At 36.9% G+C, this 18,756-nt stretch overlaps 1 protein-coding gene across 3 annotated transcripts in view; it reads left to right on the top strand.

Annotated features, from left to right (window-relative positions):
- Nucleotides 1–15,666, top strand: part of PBK (PDZ binding kinase) — a 32,022-nt gene extending 16,356 nt beyond the window's left edge. For all 3 annotated transcript variants that reach the window (XM_072796169.1, XM_072796168.1, XM_072796170.1), the window contains exons 5-8: nucleotides 608–777; nucleotides 2,438–2,567; nucleotides 14,010–14,189; nucleotides 14,699–15,666. In XM_072796169.1, the coding sequence (XP_072652270.1) occupies nucleotides 608–777; nucleotides 2,438–2,567; nucleotides 14,010–14,189; nucleotides 14,699–14,898 (680 nt within the window). In that variant the 3' untranslated portion in view covers nucleotides 14,899–15,666. The remainder of the gene's footprint in view (nucleotides 1–607; nucleotides 778–2,437; nucleotides 2,568–14,009; nucleotides 14,190–14,698) is intronic.
- The last annotated feature ends 3,090 nt before the right edge of the window (nucleotides 15,667–18,756 follow it).

Below are 18,756 nucleotides of genomic sequence, written 5' to 3' on the forward strand. Positions count from 1 at the left end.
TGTTCCAAAATAAGAATTATGTAATATTTTTAGATGCTTATATATATTTTTTTAAGTTTTTTTTTTTTTTTTTTTTAACTTATTCATGAGAGACACAGAAAGAGGCAGAGACATAGGCAGAGGGAGAAGCAGACTTCCTGTGAGTAGCCCAATGTGGGACTTGATTCCAGGTCTCTGGGATCACGCCCTGAGCCGAAGGTAGACACTCAACCACTGAGCCACCCAGGTGCCCCTGATGCTTATATATTTTTAAAATTTCGTGGGAGTAGATACACTCATTATGATGCTGGTATTGTAGAGAATTTGGGAATATAAAATGATCTTCATTTAGATAATTTCCTTATTTTCATTTTTAATGTAAATAGGACTAGTGAAACCATTATATTTAGGAAGGCATAAAACATTTAAAAATATTTTAATTTGTAATACTATTGGCAAACACTGAAGTCATTTTAAATTATAGCTACTAAATTAGCTTTATAAATAATTGTCCCATTGTATTTTGTCAGTGTTAATCCAGATATGTTTTCAGTCACATCACAGTAAAAAAACTTAAATACTGTTATTCTTCCTTATTCTAGTAAGAAAATGTCCTGTTTTCTTTAAGGTTATCGTGCCTTCACTGAAGCCAGTGATGGTAGTCTATGTCTTGCTATGGAATATGGAGGTGAAAAGTCTCTAAATGACTTAATAGAAGAACGAAATAAAGACAGCCAAGATCCTTTTCCAGCAGCCATAATTTTAAAAGTTGCTTTGAACATGGCAAGAGGGTTAAAGGTAACTGCCTTTAAATTTATTTAAATTATATTTTATATTATATTTTAAATGGTTTTTGTGGAACATGAAAGAACTACTTTACATACCTAATTAGAGGGTGGAATTTTTTTCCCCCCTGAAAGAGGTAGTTGCCCCAAGTTAGAGTCAATAGATTCTCTCATATTGCGGAGGGCACTATTTCCTTATCTTGTTCAGCAAGGTATTTTTTGAGGCCTTTACGTAGGCTGAAATAACCCAAGTCAAGTAGTTTTGTTTAATAGAGATCATATGTTAGATTTAGTTAAAAGGATTAATCAATTTAACACAAATTTAGTAATTATTCCTGGGGGTATAGCCTAATCCTGTGTTGATAAACAAGCCTCTTAAAGATTGCTTTGTGAGATGTTAAGTTTTGGATATCAATATATGTAGATCAACTGAAAAAAAAAAAAAAAAAAGAAGAACCTCTCCATGTTTTTCAGATAAATTGTTGTGCCTTTGAATAGATATAGTGTTAAGGAAGGAAAAGAATTCTTTTTCATAGGTACCCAAACAGAAGTAATGATGGCTCTAGAACACTGTTGGATGACTCAAAAGTGGATCATATATTGAAACTGATGTCAAAGTCTCATGTTAAATTGAATGATGAAATGTGAAACTGCATAAAAGCAATATTTCTAAATATATATTTATGTAGAAAAACTGATTGTAAATGGGTAGGCTAAGCTAAATTAATAATTTGAATGATTTAATAAATAATGACTTTAAATGTATATAGTGAAAATAATAAATTTCACTAAAAAATACTTGAGCATACTCAATTTATGATCAGCAACATTTAAATTAAGCAGTGTGTTCCAAAATATATACTGAAAATTGTCTCCACTCATTTCAAGCCCAGCTCACAGAGTAGATGCTCAAATGCTAATGCATGAACAAACAGTTTTGCAGGATTATTTTTGATTATGGATGAATATTGTTACTAAGAGCTAATATGTAAAATAAAATATAGTCTTAGATGACGTTTCTCCTTCCTCTTTTGCTTGTGACTTACATGTAGCCCCTACTCATCTGTCGTTCTGCAACATCTTGACAATTTGGGAAATGTGTGCCTCATTGTGAAGATTCCAACTTTATTTGTTTATTTTTTAAAGATTTTATTTATGTATTTATGAGAGACACAGAGAGAGAGAGTCAGAGACATAGGCAGAGGGAGAAGCAGGCTCCCTACAGGGAGCCCAATGTGGGACTCCTTCCCGGGACTCCAGGATCATGTCCTGAGCCAAAGGCAGATGCTTAACCACTGAGCCACCCAGCCATCCCATGAAGATTCCAAATTTATTTCTAAATTTACTAGCCTCGAGTAAAATTGTGATACATTTTTAAAGCTGCAGTATCCTCCTTTTGCTATAAAATATGAGATGGGTTGGAAAATAAAAAGTTAGCTTATCTGTAAATAGATATTGATTTCCAAAGACTCTTTTATGTCTGGTCAGTGTGGCAGACCAAAGTAACATGAAATGTTCCCTTGTCTGACTTCAAATAATCTGGAATGGTGGACAAATAAAATCCTGCATGCAGTTCAGGAAGGGAGTTCAAGTTGGTTTTGTTTGAAGGTTATCGTATCTTTTTATTAATTTATGTATTTGCTCATATTTTTTTAAATTTTCCACTATTCTAGTATCTACACCAAGAAAAGAAACTGCTTCATGGAGACATAAAGTCTTCAAATGTTGTAATTAAAGGTGATTTTGAAACAATTAAAATCTGTGATGTAGGAGTCTCTCTGCCACTTGATGAAAATATGACTGGTAAGTAGTATTCGAATTTTTAAAACTTTATGCAGTTTTTAAAATTTCTATTTTTTTCATATTTAAATAAGTAATAAGTTTTCTTCAAAAATCAAAACCTATATATGAAAAGTATATAGTAAACAATATTTCTCCTGTCTGTCTTCCACTAAGCCTCTAGCCCCCTCGCTTGCCATACCTATAATATAAATTATTGTGTTTTTATTAATATCTACCTTAACTGATGACAACTTTAGGAATGGTTTCTAACCTGGATTGGGATTTTTGCATGGTAAAAGATCTAGGAATGGAAAACAAACTTTTAATGAGGTCTTAGAAAGGAATTCATTTAGTATGGTGTAGTGAACAAGACTGGGCAAACTGGTAGAAGACAAAACTGGGATAGAAGTAGGAGAGCAGGATGGTAATAAAAGCCGATCTGCTGCTCTTTGCTCCTTGGCCTGCACCAACTAACTCATTCTTCTCTCTCTGATAAAAATACTGATATCCTCAGGGAAATTTGAAATCTTGGTGAGAACCAAGAGCCAGTCTTGTAAAGAAAGCCTCTGCTTTCAACATTTTATTTAATAAATAACATTTACATTTGCTTCTTTATATGAATATAAGGTAAATGGAACATTAGTGAATGCTTTGGAACTTTTATTTTTTTTATTTTAAAGATTTTATTCATTTATTCGAGAGAGAGAGAGAGAGAGAGGCAGAGACACAGGCAGAAGGCAGGCCCCATGCAAGGAGCCTGACATGGGACTCGATCCCAGGACTCCAGGATCACGCCCTGGGCTGAAGGCAGGCGCCAAACTGCTGAGCCACCCAGGGATCCCCTATTTAGGATTTTTAATTTCTGGCTAAAGTAAAAGTCTATGAATTAAGTCAAAAGAAAAAGCCAAGAAAAATAGAGTGACTTTATAGAGATGTCTATAATCATTCATAAAGATAAGAATATTATGAGTCTTTAGGCTATATAACTGCTACAAAGTTGAAGCTTTTGAAAATAAAAGGCGAAGTTGTGAAACAAAATTAAGATTTATTAAGCATAATTTTCTCAATCCTTAATAGATGAAATAGATACAACTAAGAGAAGATCTGAGTAGATAATAAGTCAATCTTTATATATCCAAGTATTTATTAAAATTGAACATATATTAATTTATAAGAGAAGACCTCAGATTACAAAAAATAGAAATAGTCTAATTGTTGACATTCATTATCCTCGGTGCTATAAATCCAGATATTAGTGACATCATTGGAAACAAAGACATTCACATTTTTTAGGAATTCAAAATATTTGTAAATAATTCTTATCTGAAATTAAATTCCACCAATACAATATTTAGACAATATGAGAATGTCACAAATCGAACCTATTTGATATGGTCAGTATTACACAGAAGAAAACATTTTCATTATTTAGCCCTGTGAAATTAAGTTTGAGTATTCAGCTCATCAGAAAAAAATGAAGGTTTAAAAATAGAAAGCAGAAGTGAATGAATTAAAAAGCCCATAAATTCTGCATTAGCCCAATGTGATCTATTTTATTTTAGAAATGTCAAAGTTCATAGTTTATAAACACATAAAACAGTTCATAAACATATGAACAGTTTATTCCTGATACATGTTCAAACTTAGCCAGGAAAATTCATGAAAGAATGATGAGTAGGAATTTTCCTCAGAAGATGTTAAGTATTATAAAACCACAGTAATTAAAGCAGTGATACGCATGACAAAATAGGCAGAAAAATATAAGGAAGTCAGGTATTCCCCAATATATCGAATTTGCGATATGATAAAAGTGACATTTTAGTATTAGAGGTAGTTGAATTGATAAATGATGATGTCTGGACATTTTAGAAAAAATAAAGCTGTTTTCCTTCCATCTTCGTAGATTAAAGATGTAAAAAAAAAAGTAGTGGAAAAAAATTGTAGGTCAATATTTCCATAATATTGGGCACAAAAGCTAGAAACGGTTAAAAAAAAAGCCATGACTGCTGAAAAATTCTTTGAAAAATTTCTCTATGCTACTATGAGCAATAGGATAGCTTACGTGCACTCTCACAGGCTAAGTAGAAGTTGAGATTGGTGTATCATTCAAGTTAGGGTAAGTTTTGCTGTGGTGGCAAAAACTTCAGTGACCTCAAACCAAGGTTTATTCAAGTCACAGGTCCATATGGCTATGTTCCATGCCATTCTCATTTTAGGACATAAGCTGCTGGACCATCCACTATATGGAATATTGCCATTGTTGTATGTTTGGAAGGTAAAAAAGGCTCTAGATCTGGTCACTACAGTAGCTACTAACCACATATGGCTACTTAATTTTTTTTAATTTAAAAAATTCATTTCCTCAGCCACTCCAGCCAGCCATTTTTCAGGTGTTCAGTAGCTATGTATGGTTAGTGGCTACCACACTGGACAACACAGATAGAGAACATTCTATTGTCACAGAAAGTTCTGTTGGGAAGTACTGCTCTAGAAAGTCTTATACGGACACAGTGCTTGAGATTAGAAATGACACAAGTCACTTCTTTCATAACTCACTGACCCAAACTAGGCAGATGGCTCCATCCAAACTTGACAGGCCAGAAAGTGCAATCCTGTGTGTCTTGAAGGAAGAGAAGATGAACTAATTGATGAACAGCACTGGTAACTACTACAGTAGTTACAATTTGGAAATATGTATTACAGTAGGGCAATTTGGAAATATGTATTTTTTAAAAATGAATAAAACCCTTTCAAAATGCCCTTTGATCCTATAATTAATTCCCAGGAACATATTCCAAAAAATAATCGGGCAGTGTAGGCATTTTTTTATAATAACCTGATACATTAATTTCTACAAAACCAAAGAGATGTAGGCTTATAGAAGAAACAGCATTGAGACAGAAGAATCAAAACCCATGTAGCTTTGAAAACGAAGCAGTAACAAAAACATAACAATCCTGATAAAAATACTACAACATGAAATTTTCGCTGGCCCCCAGCATCAGTCCATCTTGTGTGGCTATAAACCCTGCGTTTGTGCTTCCCTGGGGGCATTTATTTTCAATAGATACTTTTTTTTTTTTTTAAGATTTTATTTATTCACGACAGACACAGAGAGAAAGAGAGAGGCAGAGACACAGGCAGAGGGAGAAGCAGGCTCCATGCAGGGAGCCCGACGTGGGACTCGATCCTGGGTCTCCAGGATCACACCCTGGGCCAAAGGCTGCGCTAAACCGCTGAGCCACCCAGGCTGCCCTCAATAGATACTTTTAACTAAAATTAAAAATTTGATCTGACTTTCTCAATAAAAAAAAAAATTTGTAAGCTTGGGGAAGCTCCTTTCCTGGCACTCTCAGGTTTTAGTCAGTGTAGTAGTTCTTTTTTTTTTTTTTTTTTTTTTTTTTTTAAGATTTCATTTATTTATTCATGGGAGACAGAGAGAGAGAGAGGCAGAGACACAGGCAGAGGGAGAAGCAGGCTCCATGCAGGGAGCCCGACGTGGGACTCAATCCTGATCCCGAGTCTCCAGGATCAGGCCCTGGGCCGAAGGTGGTGCCAAACTGCTGAGCCACCCGGGCTCCCCAGCGTAGTACTTAAAAGCTACCAAACCAGCCATGCATTAGGAGGCATTTCTCTTCTCTTGGGCTAAGGTTTTCTCTTTATGAGGAAGTTTATTCCTGATCACTTAAAAATAACAGGCACTGGGAAAAAAAAATTAATCTCTTTATATTTAATTGTGTATGCAGTAAATTAGTCACAAAAATACACCTTGTAGCAGAACAGTCTGTGAAACTTTAAGTGAATGCCCATCAATAAAGGATGGTTTAATTTGTTGGAGCCCCACACAATAGAATATCATTAAAATTATATAGGTGTATATTTGTAGGAATGGTATATCCAAATATATGGAGTTAAATGAACACATCATAAAATAACACTTAAATATGTACATATTAAGAAACATTTGGAAAAAATACACCTAAATCTTTAAAACGTATTTTTAACTTTTGTGTTTTAATAGGTGATACATTCACATTTTACAACTATAATATATATAAGATGTTCTCTGATAAGCCTGATTTTATCAGTGATAATCTCTAGATTGATTGAACAAATATTTTTAGTACTGAATAGTCAGGCTCTATGCTTGGTACTAAGAATATAGAGGAAAATGGGATAGATACAGTCTGTCTTAAAAATTTCTATATGTATTTTTTTTTAAATATTTTATTTATTTATTTATTTATTCATGAGAGAGAGAGAGAGGGAGAGGAGGCACAGACACAGGCAGAGGGAGAAGCAGGCTCCGTGCAGGGAGCCCGACGTGGGACTCGATCCCGGGTCTCCAGGATCAGGCCCTGGACCCAAGGCGGCGCTAAACCGCTGAGCCACCCGGGCTGCCCTATATGTATTTTTTAGTGACTATAGCATCTAGACATCAATTAAACATCATATTATGTTAGTTTCAGGTGTATAACAAAAGTGATTTGACAAGTCTGTACATTATGCTGTGTTCACCACAAGTATAACTACCCCTGTCTCCATACAATGCTGTTACAATACCATTTACTATTCCCTATGTTGTGCCATTCATCCCTATGACTTACTCTTTGTATAACTGGAAACCTGTACCTCCCACTCCCCTTTACCCATCCCTCCAACCCCCTCACCTCTGGCAACCATCAGTTCTCTGAATTTATAGGTATATTTCTGCTTTTTTGTATGTTCATTTGTTTTGTTTTATCAATTCCATATATAAGTGAAATTATATGTATTTGTCTTTCCTGGACTTAATTTACTTAACACAATATTCTCTAGGTCCATCCATACTGTCAGAAATAGTAAGATCTCATTCTTTTTTATGGCTCAGTAATATTCCATGGTGTGTGTGTGTGTGTACGTGTACATGTACATGTATATGTGTATATATACTGCATCTTTATTTACTCATCTATTGACAGACACTTGGGTTGCTTCCATATCTTGGCTATTGTAAACAATGCTACAGTAAGCAGAAGGGTGCATATTTCTTTTTTGAATTCTTGTTTTTGTTTTCTTTGGGTAAACAGTAGTGGGATTAGTGGTCATAAGGAAATTGTTTTTAATTTTTTCAGGAACCTCCATACTCTCTTCCACAGTACCTGCACCAATTTGCATTCCCACCAGCAGCACCTTAGGGTTCCTTTTCTCTACATCCTCACCAACACTTACTATTTCTTATCTGTTTGATACCAGCTATTCTGACTGGTGTGAGGTGGTATCTCATTGTGATTTTGATTTGCAGTTTTCCCATTATTAGTTATGTTGAGCATCTTTTCATGTGCCTGTTGGCCATCTGTGTGTCTTTGGAGATAGTTCTATTCAGATCTTCTGGCCATTTTTTTTTTTAATCAATAGTTTGGTTTTTTTATGTTGAGTTTTATGAATCTTTATATATTTTGTATACTCACCCCTTATTCGATATGTCATTTGTAAATATCTTCTCCCATTCAGTAGGTTGCCTTTTTGTTTTGTTGATGGTTTCCTTTATTGTACAAAAGTGTTTTGTCTTGGTGTAGGCCCATTAGTTTATTTTTGCTTTTGTTTCCCTGGCCTGAGGAGACATATCTAGAAAAATGTTGCAAAGGCCAGTGTCTAAGATATTACTGCCTATGTGTTCTTTTAGTAGTTTTATGATTTCAGGTCTCACAGTTAGGTCTTCAAGCCATTTTGAGTTTATTTTTATGTAGTATAAGAAAGTGGTCCAAAAAAAAAAAAAAAAAAAAGTGGCCCAGTTTCATTCTTTTGCATGTAGCTGTCCAGGTTTCCTAATACCATTGATTGATTGCCTTCTTTGTCATAGATTGACCATATAAGCATGGGTTTCTTTCTGGGCTCTGTTCTGTTCCTTTATGTGTCCGTTTGTCTGCTAGTGCCAGTACCATACTGTTTTACTAGAGCTTTGTAGTATATCTTGAAATCTGTAATTGTGATAACTTCAGCTTTGTTTTTTTTTCTTTTTTTTTTTTTTTTAATTTTTTTTATTTATTTATGATAGTCACAGAGAGAGAGAGAGGCAGAGACACAGGCAGAGGGAGAAGCAGGCTCCATGCACTGGGAGCCCGATGTGGGATTCGATCCCGGGTCTCCAGGATCGCGCCCTGGGCCAAAGACAGGCGCCAAACCACTGCACCACCCAGGAATCCCCAGCTTTGTTTTTCTTGCTTAGGATTGCTTTGGCTATTTGAGATCTTTTGTTGTTCCATACAAGTTTTACTATTATTTGTTCTAGTTTTGTGAAAATGCTGTTGGTGTTTTGATAGGGATTGCATTGAATCTGTAGATTGCTTTGGATAGTATAGACATTTTAACAATATTCCTTCAATCCATGAGCATGGAATATTTTTTCATTTGTGTCATCTTTGATTTCTTTTACCATTGTTTTATAGTTTTCAGAGTACAGGTATTTCACCTCTTTGGTTAAGGTTGTTCCTGGCTATTTTACTTTTTTTTTTTTTTTTTTTTTTAGATTTTATTTATTTGATTTTTTTTTTTTAATTTTTATTTATTTATGATAGTCACAGAGAGAGAGAGGCGCAGAGACACAGGCAGAGGGAGAAGCAGGCTCCATGCACCGGGAGCCCGAAGTGGGATTCGATCCTGGGTCTCCAGGATTGCGCCCTGGGCCAAAGGCAGGCGCCAAACCGCTGCGCCACCCAGGGATCCCTAGATTTTATTTATTTGAGAGAGAGATTGCACACTAGCAGAGGTGGGAGGGGCAGAGGGAGAAACAGACTCCCCACTGAGCAGGGATGCTGACTCAGGGCTCCATCCCAGGACCCTGGGATCATGATGACCTGAGCTGAAGGGAGACGCTTTACTGACCAAGCCACCCAGGCCACCCCGTTTTATATACTCTTTGATTCAATTATAAATGGAATTGTTTTCTTAATTTCTCTTTCAGCTACTTTGTTATTAGCATATAGAGATACTGTGGGACCCAGGAAATTTAACAAAAATCCCCTACCCCTGGACAAGCAGAGCAGGACTAATTCCATTTTGTGCTACACCTGCCACCTCCTGTATGACCCCCACATAACCTGCTTATTGCTTAAGGCGCTGCCCCACCCTAGTCAAACCACTGGGCACACCCTAATTGGAAATCGGCTCATAACAGTGTAACCCTGCTTTGTGCCCGCCAAAGCTGTGCGCCAATTCTGACCAAAGTAATAGGCCAGCTCAAATGGATACTATAGGGTAAGATGTAATTCAATCGGCCACCTGCGTGTGGACCGACATGACTGTGCAACTTTCTGTGTATCCCATTGGCCACTGGCCCCTATAAAGTTGCTAAGCCTCTTAGTCTCCGGGTCCAAGTCCCTGCTCTGCTGTGTCGAGTACACTTGGACCCAGGCTTGAGCTTGTAATAAACCCTCGTAGATTGCATCGGTGTCGGCTCCTTGGCGGTTTCTTGGATTCGCGATCTTGGGCACAACAATACAACAGATTTCTGTATATTTTATCTCCTGTAACTTCATTGTATTCATTATTACTTCTAATAGTTTTCTGGTGGGGTCTTTATAGGGGTATAGTGTCATGTCATCTGCACTTTACTTCTTCCTTGCTGATTTGGATACCTTTTATTTCTTTTTCTTGATTACTACCTCTAGGACTTCCAGTACTATGTTGAATAAAAGTAGCACAGAAGGAAATTCTTATTTGTTCCTGGTTTTAGAGGAAAAGCTCTCAGTTCTTCATTATTGAGATTGATGTTAGCGGTGGGTTTTTCATGTATGGCCTCCATTGTAGCTTTGAAGTATACTCTCTCCAAATCCACTTTGTTTTGTGAGTTTTCATCATGAACAGATGTCAAGTTTTGTCAAATGCTTTTTCTACATCTATTGAGATGATCATATGATTTTTATCCTTTGTTAACGTGGTGTATCACACTGATGGATTTGTCCATCTTAAACCATCTTTGCATCCCCAGAATAAAATCTACTTGATTGTGGTGAATGATCCTTTTAATGTACCATTGTATGCAGTTTGCTAATACATTGTTGAGGATTTTTACTTAATGCTCATCAGAGATATCGACTGGTAGTTTTATTGATTGTGTCTCTGTAAGGTTTTGGTATCAGGGTAATGCTGACCTCATAGAATATATTTGGAAGCTCTCCTTCCTCTTCTGTTTTTTCAGTTCTTACCCTTTTAGGGTTCATATCTAGGATTGAAAGCTGCTCTTGAATGATTCATACTAAAGTATAATGACTATTTTGATAAAAGGGATTATGTAAACATGAGAGCATCACTTAACACACCCTAGATATTGAGAAAGGCCTCCCTAAATAATGTTTTGGGTAAAAATTGAAGGATGAGGAGAAGCTCCAGTTTAATTATTTTTCAATTTGATATAGTGTCCATGAGATATAAGGTAATGTCTGCTTAAGGTCTTTGAAGGTAGCAAAGGACAATAAAATATCAATTGTTTCTGTATTGACAAAAAGGAATGAGTGACCTATCAATATATGATGACGCCCAACTTTTGTCAGAACAACCCATCTTCACAGAGAAGCAGTCTTAATCAGTAACATATGAGGGGGAACCACTTCCATTATGTTTAAATTCTAATCTCACACTTGGACAAATATAAGCAGACATATAGGAAATGCACTTGGCTAGCATCTCCAATTGGAGCTCATATATTAGATCCAGAGTTCTAAAAAGCTACTTGGCCTGGTGCATTTCTGTAGGAATTTGACTGACTTAGAGGGAGGTGTGCCTCCTTACCACCACAGAATCACTGCTGTTAAAACCATGTCTATACTCTTACCTTGTACATTTCATTAGGTGCCTCTTAAATTCAAATGGGATGGGGAAAAGCCTTCAGGGAGCTTATACTGGACATGACTGCTTTCCAAACTACTTTCCTAAAGCAGATTTGAGTAAGAAGGCTGTCCTAGAGACAGCTTTTGTTCTTGCTGCCCAGTGCTGGGTACTCCCCTAGTTTGGCATCTTTGTTCTCTGTTTTCATAGTGTACGTACTTACTAGGTCTATCCCCAACCTTAGTGTTAATGTTTGTCTACTGGCTCCTCCCTGACTGCTGGATTCTCATATTTCCTTCCCTTTCCTGCCTTTTGTTCTTTATATGTTAGTTTCTTTGTTTTTTCCTTTCCCTGTACATTTCTTGAGGCCCTCAAGACAGAGTTTTCATTTAGTTCTGAAGAGAAGCTTCTTGCATTAAACATGCTCCCTGTTTTTTTCCTATGTATTGTTTGAAAACAAATTATATCAATTCAGTTTGTTTTCATACTAACCTTAGGGAGAAATGAAAGTTATAGCATCAAATACTGAAAACTTCCATTTTTAGTTAATACATCTACCTTTGCCTTGTAAAATGTTCAAGAGCTTGACATTATTGTACTCTTAGCAGAAGTAAAGGTTTTATTTTTATTTACTTATTTATTTTTAAAGATCTTATTTATTTATTCATGAGAGACACAGAAAAAGGCAGAGGCAGAGGGAGAAGCAGGTTCCCTGCAAGGAGGCTGATGTGGGATTCAATCTCAGGGATCATGACCTGAGCCAAAGGCAGACATTCAACCACTGAAGCCACCCAAGTGCCCCAGAAGTAAAGGTTTTCAATCTGAAAAGGAAAATGTATAAGAATGTGGAAGAAATAATAGCATATCTTTGACCACAATGGAATTAAGTTAGAAAACAACAGTAGGATAATCTAGGAAAACCCCAAGTATTTGGAAATTCAGTAACACAGATTCAGATAACCTAGCATCAAGGAAAATGAAAAGGGAAATTGGAAAATATTTTTAATTGAATAAAAGGTAAAATACAGCATATCAAAATGTGTGAGATACAGACCTAGATGTTTTCACTGTTCATTTCTATCAGACATCCAAGGAAGAAATGATACTGATTTTATACAGTTTTTTCAGAAAAGGAGTAAAGATCACTACCCAATTTGTTCTGAGGCCAGCATAACTCCAGTATCAAAACCTGAGAAATAATGAAAAAAGAACTTCAAGAAACCTCTCTCACAAACATAGATGCAAAAATCCATAACAAAATATTAGCAAATGAATCTTAACAATATATAAAAAGGGTAGTACATCTGACTGGCTAGGGCGTATCCCAGGAAAGAAAAGTTATTTTAATGTTCAGAAGTCAACAGAATTTACAATATTAATGGATGAGAGAAATACATGGTCATCTCAATAGCTGATGGAAGTGTTGACAAAATCCAACTTCCATTCATAGTTAAAAAAACAAATAACCCCTCTTGCTATCTAGACACAGAACAGAACTTAGCCTCAGAAAATGTATACAGAGAACTTTGAGGCAACCCCACAACCAAGAGAACAAGGCCAGTTTGCCTGCTCTTGCCAGTGTTACATTGTTTACAGTCCCACCATTGACGTAAGGCAAGAGAAAAGTAAGACATCAAGATTGGAAAGGAAATAAAATTGTTCATATTTGTAGTTGACCTGAGTGTTTAGGTAGAATATCTGGAGGAATCTATAAAACTACTAGAATTAATAAGTGAAGTTAGCTATTATATTTCTATGTTAGCAGGACATCATTGGAAAATGAAAATTTTTAAAATTTTAATTACAAGTACCACAAAGCATAAAATATTTAAGAGTAATTCTAATAAGTCTAAGACCTCTGAGAAAAATAAGATGTAAAGAAATGGAGTAATCATGATTGGGGATTGGCAGACTCATGTTAACATGTTAATTCTTCCCAAATTGATGTAGAGATTCAACACAATCCCAGTCAAAATTCTAAAAATTGTTTGTAATGTAAGTGACAATGTGAGTGGGCCTCTTACTCCTGGAGCCAATGTGTGATTTGACCCCTTCCCTTTCCTCTGATTTAGCAATTACAGAAGGAAAGAAATGGTACTTCTCTGAGCCTAATGACAGCATACTGAAGCCCAGAGATTGAGTGAACTGCTCGAGGTCACATAGCTCACAAATGTCTTTGAGCCCAGGCAGGGCAGTCTGGCTCCAGTCTGTGCTCTTGACATCCACAGTCTGTATTCCTTCCTCTTTTCTTTCCTTTTTTTGTTTTTTGAGAGGGAAAGAGGGGTGGAGGGAGGGGCAGAGGGAGAGAATCTCAAGCCAGCTCCCCCCTGAGCAGGGAGCCCAACGTGGGGCTCCATCCCAGGACCCTGAGATTACAACCTGCCCTGAAGTCAAGAGTCCGATGCCTAACCAACTGAGCCACCCAGGCACCCGCCATCTTCTGAGAGAAGTGCTGTTTCTCTATACTCTTGCCAACTGGCCAGCTTCCTGAATATTTAATAGTTGGATAAGGAAAAAAATAATTCTTAGTAATGACGTTGAGTGCATTTTCATGTTTATTGCCTACCTTTATTAACCTTTACACTACCTGTTAAATCGTTTGCCCATTTTCTAGTGCTTGCCCTAATGACCATCTTACTTGTGTTTTACTTGTCTCAGTGACTGATCCTGAGGCCTGTTACATTGGCACCGAGCCTTGGAAACCCAAGGAAGCTTTGGAAGAGAATGGCATTATTACTGACAAGGCAGACATATTTGCCTTTGGCCTGACTCTGTGGGAAATGATGACTTTGTCTATTCCACACATTAATCTTCCAGATGATGATGATGATGATGAAGGTATCACTCCATATTTTTTTAACATAAACCCCAGTCTCTTCAGTTTGAACTAAAGATTAGCTGATAAAATTATATTTCATCTTTCTATTGTTAAAATTTGAGGAAGTTTTTCAATCTATGGCATGAGATATGGATTATATTTATACTGACTAATTTGGTGCAATATCTGTTTAATCTCCTACAAATGAGATGTAGGTTAATTGACAATAATAGGGAGATAAATTGAGAAGACCCTGCAGAGCAAAAAGTTTCTTTAAAAACTCTCCTCACCTAAGGAAAGGATTGGAAAGCTATCCTACAGTATACTGTATAGACATAGAGGGGAGGGGTTCATGACCTATAAACCATGATAATAGCTAATCTCCACCACGGCCGGGTATTGAAGAGACCACCTATATATGATGAAAAGCATCCTGGATGATGAGTTGTTTCAGGAGGGTGAGTTTGAGCAGTTGCTAAGCTTTTCCATGACTTAGTTATTTTGTTTGTTTCAACTCCTTCACAAACAGATAAAACTTTTGATGAAAGCGACTTTGATGATGAAGCATACTATGCAGCTTTGGGGACGAGGCCACCTGTTAATATGGAAGAACTGGATGAAACGTACCAGAAAGTAATTGAACTTTTCTCTGTATGCACTAACGAAGATCCTAAAGATCGTCCTTCTGCCGCACACATCGTGGAAGCTTTGGAAATAGATGTCCAGTGATCCCCGCATATTCATGACTACTGCCTTTACGTGTGGCTCATGTATAGAACTGTTCTGTTTAATACACTATAGAGTTACTATGATAAGCTGTAATTCTTAGACTTTTTGGAAGTGACCCACTTTAGGACCACAGCGCCTAGTTAACATTTAAACAGTTGTATTTGTTAATATGCTTCTGATGATAAGCATTTGAGATTATAGGTTTTCTTTTTTTTTTTTTTTTGAGATTATAGGTTTTCTATTAAGTTCAGGAAACTAGCTACTTATGTATTTGAACGTTTATATATATATATATATATATATAAAACACTAGCAGTAATACAATGCTATAAACTCTATGCCTAACATTAATTTGGATCGAGTGACCCATCACTTTTACTGTTTCTCAAATATTATCTTAATGATCTATTGAAATTAGCACTTTATGCCATACAAAAAGAAGTCTACACGTTTGCTTATCTTTTAAGCCATTTAACTTTTTCCTGGCCTTTTTTGGCTGATGTGCTTATTATTAAATATGGTCACCAGAAGCTGAGAGAATATGGCTCACAAGACTAGCTTCCCTGGGTATTTAGATGTTTTTGGTTAAGGCTTATCTTGCTCTCTCCATTCTCCCCAGTTCTTTGGCTTTCACTTTATTAGATGTATTTTCTGTTTTGAAATATTTTTTTTATTTAGTAATCTATATCTTAAGCATTTTGTAGTTCTGGCATAAAAATAAAATCCTAGTAGGATGATATAGAATAAAGGAGACTTCAGTTACCAGAAGGTGTCTTATATTTTATTAATTTGAGAGTCACCATTAAATGTATTGAATGAATGTGAGTGAATGAGTTTCTTAACGGCCTATAAGACGAGGGTGATTTCTGTGTGCCACAGCTGCCTCAGCATTTGTTTTTTAAGGTCTGTTATTTAGGGTGGGGGGTGGTCAGAGGGAGAAGGAATCTCCAGCAGAGCATGGAGCCCGATGCAGGCTCAGGCTCGTGGGGCTTGATCCCAGGATCCTGAGATCATGACCTGAGATGAAATCAAGAGTTGGATGCCTAACCAACTGAGCCATCAGGCTCCCCCCGCTCCCCAAGCATTTTTATTTTTTATTTTTGAAAATATTTTATTTATTCATGAGAGACAGAGAGAGAGAGAGAGAGAGATAGAGATTGACAGGCAGAGACAGGCAGAGGGAAAAGCAGGCTCCATGCAGGGAGCCTGATGTGGGATTCGATCCCAGGATTCCAGGATCGCGCCCTGGGCCAAAGGCAGGCGCTAAACCGCTGAGGCACCAGGCATCCCCCGAGCATTTTTAATTAATTATGTTTGTGACTTGAGGTGATAATACCTGGACTTGACTGTAGAAAGTTTTAAAAATTACTGGCACTTCGGAAAGCTTGGAAAGATGAGGAACCATTATACGCTGAGTTTAAACAATTCTAGGATTCACCGGAGGTTCCTTTTAGAATGAGATTGTATCAAGCAATAGTACTTTATGGGTGTATCTTCTATCAGCATAGCAGTAAAGTGACATAGTAAATTGAAAGATGACTCGTAGGAAAATCTTACATACAATTTTGCATGTTGACATTAGTTACCCTCACATGAGTTTTATATGATCTCATCAGGTCTGCCAAGGTGACAAAGCAGTGTGTCTCTTGGCCCATTCTCTCCTGAATTGCATTCTTTTTAATACACAATCCAATAATTTTTTTTTCCTTGAGAAGTTTCCAGTTGCTATAGCTGGAATATCTAAATGAGAACAAACTAATGCCCAAGAACTAGGTCAACGAATTCATGGCACTTGTTATGGCAGACATTGTAAAATGTTCCCGGATGTTTTCCCCGTGTCTGGATAGGGCCTTGTCCTCAACACGAAGTTGCAGACTATCTGCTGCCAACTCCAAGGAAGTTTTTTAACCTTGTTCTGGAACTTGCTCTTTAAGTCTCACACGTTACCTTCTTTTTGGCCACTTGCCTTATTCTCAGAACAGTAATGTGATTAGGTGGAGGATACAGCAGGAATAATCTTTTTGCTGAAGTAATCATAACTGACAAATCCAAACAGGTTTATCCCAAGTAGCTTTCTCACCTCCCAGAAAATCTCCCTTTGCTATCAGTATCAGGGTAAGGCCTCCAAGAGCTTGTTTGCACCTCTAGAAAATGGAGATCAGTAGTTGCTCAAGGAACATGGATTATTTATTGCCTCCTACTTCCTACTTAATCCACTATTTGTAGATTAAGATTGAAGAGATTTTTCTCAAAGATTTACTTATTTGAGAGAATCCTCAAGCAGACTCTGCTGAGCACGGAGCCTGATGCAGGGCTTGATCTCACAACCCTGAGAACACAATCTGAGCCGAAACCAAGAAATGCTTAACCGACTAAGCCACCCAGGCGCACCCCTAGAAGAAATCTTTAAATAAATAATTATATATAAATGCTTGAGAGATGCAGCTAGAGTTGTGCTCTATACAGTCTTAAATGCTATTAAAATCCTGAAAAGTTGGCAAGCGAGGAATATAGGAAAAACAAAATAGAAGAAATGAGCATAAATTTAAAAAAATCTACCACAGAAAACAAATTTATAATAGGCTTTGCCAAGGTTGTGTTTGAAAATACAAATAAAATTCATAAGCCTAATAAGCCTTAACAAGAGTCATCTAGAGTCAAAAAAGCTATCATGAATGAAAAAGGACACTGGTGCATATCCTACAGATACCCAATCTCATTCATGAACAGTATTAGTGAACCAATACCAGTAACATAAAAACTTCAAGGCCAAGTTGAGATTATTTCAGTAAGACTAGGTTGACTGAATGTAATCACCCAATGAAGAAAATCTAATAATTTCCAAAGAAGAAAAATTTTGAGAAATTCCAGTTAGGGGATCCCTGGGTGGCTCAGCGGTTTAGCACCTGCCTTTGGCCCAGGGCAAGATCCTGGAGTCCCAGTATCGAGTCCCACGTTGGGCTCCCGGCATGGAGCTTGCTTCTCCCTCCTCCTGTGTCTCTGCCTCTCTTTCTTTCTATGTCTATCATGAATAAATAAATCCTTAAAAATATATATTAGAAAAAAGAAGAAAATCCAGTTAAAAATGTTTGAAAGCTTCTTAGAGAATAAAAACAAAAACCTCCAAGAAACTTCGGAGCAGAGAGGAGGAACTTCCCTAGGGTATCCACATCTAACAAGCTATAAATAACATTTTATAGTTGCTATGGATAGAAAGTTTATGTCTTCCTAAAATTCACGCTGAAGCCTAATCAATCCCTGATGTGATGGTATCTGGAAGGGGGGGGAGGCACCTGTGGGAGGTGATTAGGTCATGAAGGAGAGCCCTTCAGATTGGGCTTAGTGTCCCTGATGGAGATACGTTCTCCACCCTCTGAGGATGCAGCAAGAAGGCTGCAGGGCAAACAGTGGGCTCTCACCGGGTCCCATATCCGCCAGCGCCTTGGTCTGACTTACCAACCCCGAGAACTGAGAAAATAAACTGTTGTGTAAGCCACCCAGTATTTTTGTTACAGCAGCCTAAGACAACAGTGAAATGTTGAAAGCTTTTCCTATGAAAAATGAAATGAGATATTAATTCAAAACTGAGCATCCAAAAGAATCTACCTATGAACCTTTAGAATTAAATCAGTTTAGAAAGGTTGCTGAGTGCAGGTCAAATATAGAAAAGTCAGTTTAAAAAAAAAAAAAAAGGTCAGTTTTATTATCAGCAAATGAAACATTAACTATTTCCAGTGGGGTCAAAGTATCAAATGCTTAAGAATAAATCCAAACAAAGTATGTAAGAACTCCATGCCAAACACTCCGAATTAGTGAGAAACTAGATAAATGGGGAAAGACACCATGTGCTCATGTGCA

The sequence above is a fragment of the Canis lupus genome, chromosome 24, assembly GCF_048164855.1.
Source record: "Canis lupus baileyi chromosome 24, mCanLup2.hap1, whole genome shotgun sequence".
In the NCBI taxonomy this organism is placed as follows: domain Eukaryota; kingdom Metazoa; phylum Chordata; class Mammalia; order Carnivora; family Canidae; genus Canis; species Canis lupus.